General features: G+C 52.7%; 2 protein-coding genes across 2 annotated transcripts; one reads left to right on the top strand and one right to left on the bottom strand.

Annotated features, from left to right (window-relative positions):
• Positions 1–1,910, top strand: BDV27DRAFT_139828 (mitochondrial fission process 1 family protein). Its single transcript, XM_032069529.1, has 4 exons — positions 1–271; positions 329–492; positions 693–1,239; positions 1,326–1,910. Exons 2-4 carry the CDS (start codon positions 362–364, stop codon positions 1,638–1,640), a joined length of 993 nt encoding a protein of 330 aa, XP_031920257.1. The 5' UTR covers positions 1–271; positions 329–361; the 3' UTR covers positions 1,641–1,910.
• Positions 1,911–2,375: 465 nt separating this feature from the next.
• On the bottom strand, positions 2,376–5,350 carry BDV27DRAFT_94506 (putative mucin family signaling protein Msb2). The gene has a single exon (XM_032078013.1). It carries the CDS (start codon positions 5,255–5,257, stop codon positions 2,585–2,587), a length of 2,673 nt encoding a protein of 890 aa, XP_031920256.1. The 5' UTR covers positions 5,258–5,350; the 3' UTR covers positions 2,376–2,584.
• Positions 5,351–7,218: the final 1,868 nt, after the last annotated feature.

The raw sequence follows: 7,218 nt of genomic DNA, 5'->3' as shown, positions 1-7,218 counted from the left end.
AAAAGGAAAGAAAAGAAAAGATACAGTTCCCCGAAGCATGAGCGCTCATCAGGACCAAAGGAAGAAACAACCTCGGGGGCAGGAAGTGAACTCTTCCTCTTCCCTGAATCTCTGCGCTGGTCGGCAAGCGTGTGCGGCTATGGCAGGTTCGAGCTTCATTCATTAATTAATTAAATCCACTCTGGTTTCATTCCTCCTTTATTCCTGTCTTTCCGGTTCTTTCACCTTTCTCTCTCCAGTTCTTCCAACTTTGCTGTAGAGATTCCACAAGGTATGTTGTTTCCCTTGACTTGGTGGTCACTCTCATACTCACTCGTCTGTGCTATAGTGTAAAAATATACATAATCCCAACTATATCATCATGCTTTGGGGATCCCAATCCAAGCAAGAGGACTCGCCGGAGAAGCCCATTCCCCGAGAAAAATTGCCTCCGCAACTGCAGCAACTCGTGGATCATGACGAAGCGTTCTATGATGATATCTACTCCTCCTAGTATGTTTTTTCTTTTTTTTTTTTTGTTCTGTTCTTTCTCCTTCCCCACACTTTTTTCTTTCCCCCCCCGCAAAAAGGGAACATCGTCACATTTCCTCCGAGTACTCGATACAACCTTTTCGTTGCTCTTCGCTTGTCCACAATTTACACCAAGAGAGAATCTCTCACTAACTGAAAATTTATTCGCCCAAAAATAATAGCTCCGTAGATTCCACCGACACTCCCTACCGATATGCTGGATACGCCAATCGACTCCGCACCGTGTTACTCTCCGCGCATCGTTATGTCGCCTATACTTCCGACATAGGCGAATCGTTCCGACCTGTCGCTCATCCGTATCTAGTGCGCTCCGCTTACGCCATCTCCTGGTCGTACCTGATCGGCGATGTCGCCCATGAAGGCTACAAGGCCTATCTGCGCAATCGGCGCGTACTCGCCCCGCCTGGCGAGGCCTACAAGGACGCCAAGGATCTCACCCAGGATCAAGTCATCAAGGGCATGGCCACCGGCAATGTCGGCGGTTCGTTACGCTCCCCCACGGGGGAATCGGATTCCCTGGAGCCCTGGCCCACTACCCAAATTCCGCTCATCGAGGATTACCGCACGGTTATGGCCAAGCGGGCCGTATTCCAGAGTATCGCCAGTATGGGACTCCCCGCTTTGACCATTCATTCTGTGGTGAAATACTCTGGACGCGCTTTGAAGAATACCAAGAGTGTGTGGTTCCGCACTTGGGCGCCTATCGGAGTGAGTCTTCCTTTTCTTTTCCCTCCTTCTCATTATGTGTTATGATAAAACGTCTGCGTGGAATGCTAACACAGCCAATCGCTCAGCTGGGTCTCTCCGTCGTCCCCTTCCTCCCTTACATTTTCGACGAACCCGTCGACGAGGCCGTCGAATGGTCCTTCCGCACCGCCATCTGCGCCTATGCTGGCGAAGACGCCATTCGCTCGCTGCCCAAGACCGCCGACACAGACGCTAACGCCAACACCGCAGCCCTCACCACCCACTCCTGGGAGGAATACAAGGAAGAACGCCGTCGGGCGAAAGAAGAGCGGAAGAAGGAGCTCGAGGAACGCGGACAGAAAGGACCGTTTGCCTTACTAGGGTTGGGAGGCAATGAGGACTCGAAGAAGAAGACGGAGTAATAATCATAATCATAATGTATCTTTTGCTTGTTTCATCTTTGCATGGGAGCGTGGCTGGTGCCTCTTTTCTTTCGTGCTTTGCGTTTCTTTTCATGTTGTTCTTTCACCTTCCATGTACATATATATACATATCTTAAGCGTTGTCTGGATCAACTACTCTCCCGGATAGCATTTCGTCGATGACATGCTCTGGTCCATCAGTCTTGTGATGACCCCTCTCCATATACATAGACTCGTGGGTCGGCTAGATGGATGCTACATCGATCCTACATTTACAACGACGGGAACATAGACTCAAAAGTCGTTCAATCCATGCCAACGCATGGCTCATTTCGCTTTCTACTGGCACTATACAACTGTACACATATGGACAAGCGACAAATAAAAAAAAAAGAAAAATCCAAACCGGTAAAAAAAAAAAAAAAACTAAAACTAAAACAAAAACCATAGGAACACGGACAAGAGGGGAAAAAGGGAGTAGTGTAGGACAGTACGACATCACTCGTCACAGATACCTTACCACCCATCCATTAGAGAGCGGGAGAGGAGGTCCAAATCAAAGAAGAGAAGAAAAAAATATATCTTTACTGTAAATAATAAGAGTTGGTGGGAGGCAAGGTCTTTTGCGCCGTGTCACCATCAAGGAGAGTAAGAAGGAGAAAGGAAAGAAAAAAAAATACCAAAAACAGAGGGGGAATAAGAAGAGAAGAAAGAAAAAAAAAAGGTATGTAAGGTGAATAACATAGAAGGACACATGATATCCAAAACTTGAATACAGTCAGAAGATGAATGGCCAAAGCTTCCACAAGGGCCACACAGAATCGAGTGATTCGATTCGGATTCCCCCCAGTCTAATTGTGATTTATTTTTTTTTTTGTGTTTTGTGCTTTTGTTTGCTATCCTCGTCCCAAAGAGGACCTCATCATGTACATCTCATTTTTCTTTTAATTCCATCCGAGGGAGTTCTCGGCCATCACAGGGGCACTGATCATCTGCGTACGCCCGGTGCCGCGGCTGTTGTTGCTGTTGCGCGACATACGGCCACCCGCTGCGAACAAAGACGCACCGTTACGGCCCTCGCTCATCTGCTCGACGTTCGAGCTCGACCGCTGGTGCAATTGACGCTTCTTGCGGTAGCGACGAGCCACCCAGAACATGCCCGCACCGTAGGCGGCGGCTCCCGCCACGACACCAACGCCAATGCCGACCGAGCTGGCATGAGTCGATCCGCTGCTGCTAGCACCGGCATCCGAGTTAGGGTCCGACTCGTTGTTGCTGTTGTTGCCGCCAGTGTTGCCGTTGGACCCACTCGAGCCGGACGATCCACTGCTACCTGAGGAGGATCCGGACTCGCCCACCACGAGAGGAATGGAGGGATCAATCATCGACATCAGAGCCTTGGCAGACCCATCGGCCTGCTGGTAAAGCCGCGAGTTAGGGTTGTTCAGCATCTTCCGCAGCCCATCCACCTGGTCGGTGGGAATGTACGCCATGGCGACGGTGGCGATATAGCCCGTGCTCTTCGAGTTGTCGTAGGGCTGGATCGCCAACATGGACACCTCCTTTCGGAGGATCTCCAGCGCGTACTCCAAAGCGATCGGAATGTAAAGGAAGATCTGCGAGGAAGACAGCGGCGTCGTGGCCACAAAGCTGTAGCGAAGCTTGCCATTGAATCCCAACTGAATCAGGGTCGAGTCCGCTGGGGGCTCGACGGGAACGTTGCCGGGCGAGATAGACCCAGGGAGCTGGGTCTGAGTGGACGTTGTCGTCGCCGTAGTGTGAGGGGCCGTGTTTTGTGTCGTCGGGCTCGGAGGCTCCACCAGAATCGTCGACGGGACCCAGTCATTGGCGTCGCTCGTCGTGGTGGGCGCCGCGGTCGGGGTGACCTGGGTCGTCACCGTCGACTGCTCCGTGGTGCTGGGCTGTTCCGTGCTCGTCGGGGTCAGGGTGGTGGAGGGAACGGGAGTTGGTGTGTTGGTCGAAATCGGGGTGCTTTGGCTCGAAGGCACGTCGGTGGGCTTCGAGGTGCCGATGAGAGGAGTCGACGAGACCGACGAGGGCAGGGACGAGCCACTGGAGCCGGTCGAACCGGTCGAGGGAATGACACCACTGGTCGATGTAGGAACACCCGGGCTGATGATCGAGCCGGACGGTCCATGGGTGAAAGTCTGAGTGCCGGTGGACGCTCCGGGGATGACCGGGCTGGATGTGGTTGAGCCACTCGATCCGGAAGCTCCTGGGGTGACTCCGGAGGAGATGCCGGCGGAGGGTGTCGGCGTGGCCGGTGGGATACTGATGGAGATGGTTGGCAGAATACCCGAAGAGCTTGTTAGGTCGGTGGAGCTTCCATTGGCGGTGCTAGATCCAGCCTGCGCGGTCGATGTTTCCGAACCGTTGCCACTGAACGTCGAAAGAATGCCCGACGGAAGCACAGTGTCCAACAATCCCGAGGATGAGGCGGCGGAAGGGGACAGAAGGGAGGACAACAGAGCGGATGGAGTCGGAATCACATCGATAGACGTAATCTGGCTGGTAGACTCCGTCGATTTGCCCGTGGCGGAAGTGGCGGCCGAGGGGGAGACGACGGACGAAGTCGCCGACTGAGTGGGAATGACATCGATGGATGTAGGCTGGCCGGAGGACCCTGTCACTGAGGAGCCTGCCGAGACGGTTGGAATTACCTCGCTGGAAGTCGTCTGGTTCGCAGACGACTCCGAGGCACTGGACGTGCTCGAGCCGGAGAGAAGGCCTGACAGTAGTGAATTGACCAATCCGGGGGTGGACGATGGCTGCTCGGTCGAACTCGTCACACCGGTCTGCGAGGGCGACACCACTGTTGAGGTGCCCTCGGTGGTGCTGGCACCCGTTGCTGAGTTCGACGGGATCACAGGGACCGATCCGCTTGTGACATCAGTAGGCTGGGCAGAGCTGGCACTCTCAGAGCTGGATGAGCTGCCGAACAGGCCACTCACCAGATCACTCAGCACGTTCCCGGTCTTCGTGGCTGTCGCGGACGGAGTGACGGCCGTGGTCGATGTACCGGGTTCCTGCGACGATCCGACGACATTCGCAGACGACGCTGTGGAGCTCTCCTCCGACGACGTGGAGGCGTCCGTGGGCTTTGGCGATTCCACTCCTGTGGAAGATGATGGGGTCGTCTCCGGGTCCGAGGCTGCCTGGGAAGCGGTCGAGCCGGTGGTAGTTGCTGTGGCGCTGGCCGCGGCGGGCTCCGAGGTCAACACGGAGCTCGTCACGGTCGAGGTCGAGGCGGTTCCCGCAGGCGTTCCCGTCAAGGTATGCGTATTGCCCGCCGCATCGACGGACAAGGTGATAACAACGACCTCAGGCGTTTCCGTCGGCGCTGTGGTGGCTTCTTGGGGCGGCTGCAGAATCGAATCGAGCACGTTGGTGTTGGACCTGGGCACTTCGACGGTCTCGGGCGCCTTGGACGATGCTCCGGGGGCTGCAGAGGTTTGGTAGTTGATCAATCTTTTCATGTGTTTCGGCATGAAACGGGGCTTCAGCGTTGGCTCCTCGGCCGCGTTCCGAGCTGCAACCAGCTCGAGACCGCCGAGCGACAGCAACGCCGTCAGTATCGACGCCGTCTGGGCCACCATGTTGTAGGCGTCAAGGATATAACCACTTGGGTTGGAAAGGGCGGCGAATGGCAGTAATATAGAAGGAATGGACAGAGCGATAGCTCAAGCGGGAGCTTCCAGATCCACCGATGCAAGATCAAACGTCGATTATCGAGAACTCAGGCGTCGACGTTGCAGGCTCATAGATTTTGGTGGCTGGGGACGATGAAGAGGGGTTTCTGCGACACTACGCGGCCTCGTCTTTTCCGTTCGATGATGTTGTCTTCGAACGAATCACTCGAATGGTCGGTCTGTCAGTGCAGAGGGCTGGAGTGTCGTTTCACCAATCGATCAATTCCCTTTCCGATCGAATCACCAATGCAAGCAATTACTGCAACCAAACGTCTCGACGGGGACAACCGGTAAAACTGCAGTGACAGCGGGTCGATCGAGGACAGGAGCCGATTCGTACGGAGGATTTGACAACGGATCTAAACTGAAAACAACAACGCGCAGGTCAAAGAGCGGCAGGGGATAAACCAGACTAGCCGGAATCCCTTTCACAACGAAACAAGTAACGAACGTAGGTTGGAGTAAGGAGCGAACGACGAGGTTAAAAACCGGAAAAAACGAATGTAGTGGATGGTCGTGGTGGTTCTGGTCGACGACGAAGACGAGATTCCTGGCGGCGCGGACGGGAAGGCAGGCAAAGGAGGTTGTATTATTCTTCCCTCTCGGTCGATGCAAGGAGACGGATGGCGGATGAATTGAATTGTCCCCAAACAGGTCGTTGACGTAGGAATTGAAGATGAGCGATCAATGGATATTGGAGCTACGTCAACGACAGCATCGAGAGTAAAACCATTCAGAGAAGCAGAATGGGGAGGGGAGAAAGATGACGGTGAAGACAAGAGGTACAACCACTAAACAAGAAAAGAGGGAAAGAGAAGAAAATCAAAAATCAAAAATAAAAATAAAACACAAATTAATCACAAAGGAAGGGAAGGACTGGGAAAGGGAAGAGGGAGAATGAGTGAGTGAATGAGTGAGAGTGAGCAGCGAGCGAGTGACTTGCGTGAGCGAAAGAATACTCCGTGTACGAACTAGTTTAGTGTCAAGGGGGGGAGAGGAGGAGGAGGGGGTGGGCCAAGTGGGAGCGAGGTCGTGGAAATAATGCTGGCGTCAGCATATGATGATGATCCGTGACTGGACCCACCCAAGGAAGTATTATTATTGTTAGTACAACCAACTCCTACTCCGTACAGTACATACACACATATACATACATACATACACCGTCCTCTGTGGATGTTCGTCCATACCGTACCGTACAACATCCATAACTACATCAACGACGGACACTCTCCCACCTGCTGGTGATGACTACGTAGAAGTACAGCTAGTTAACTTGGATAGGTTCCTGTCCAAGTACAACGGAGGAGGACAAAATTTCAGGGTAGTATCACCGGTTCAATCTCCACTGGATCGACTGAAATGACCACAAGAAATGAGGAAGAACTAGTAGTCGATAGTAGAACTCTATCCCGTGTGACCCTGAGGACTCGACGGTGCGATCATTCGGTCACCAACCCGACTTCTCGTACTATCGATGTAGGAAGTAGTAGTAGTACTGAGTACTAAGATGATATATACCCTGACAGGCATTATCCTCGAGCATTGACCATGAGAAAGGGCAGTCATTCTCCATCGACGAAATTAAATTTGCAACTGTCAAGCGGATGGAAATTAATTGACATGGTGACATGACCATCTTCATTTAATTAGTTTTCGTTTTTAATTTCAACCGTCCCGGCATGAGGAAAATCCCCCTCATCGTCCCTCCAACCCAGGAGTTTTATGGGTTGTTGGTTGGATTTCTATGGAGATCCGAGGTTGACTTTTTTTTTCCTTGAGGTCAATGTTCTTTCTATTTCGATATACATACACCCGAGAAGTATCATTTCTTAGCCTTTCCAATTAACATGCCTGGTCGGCTTTAT

Source organism: Aspergillus caelatus, assembly GCF_009193585.1.
Source record: "Aspergillus caelatus strain CBS 763.97 unplaced genomic scaffold BDV27scaffold_544, whole genome shotgun sequence".
NCBI lineage: Eukaryota > Fungi > Ascomycota > Eurotiomycetes > Eurotiales > Aspergillaceae > Aspergillus > Aspergillus caelatus.
This window is presented reverse-complemented; position numbering and strand designations above follow the sequence as displayed.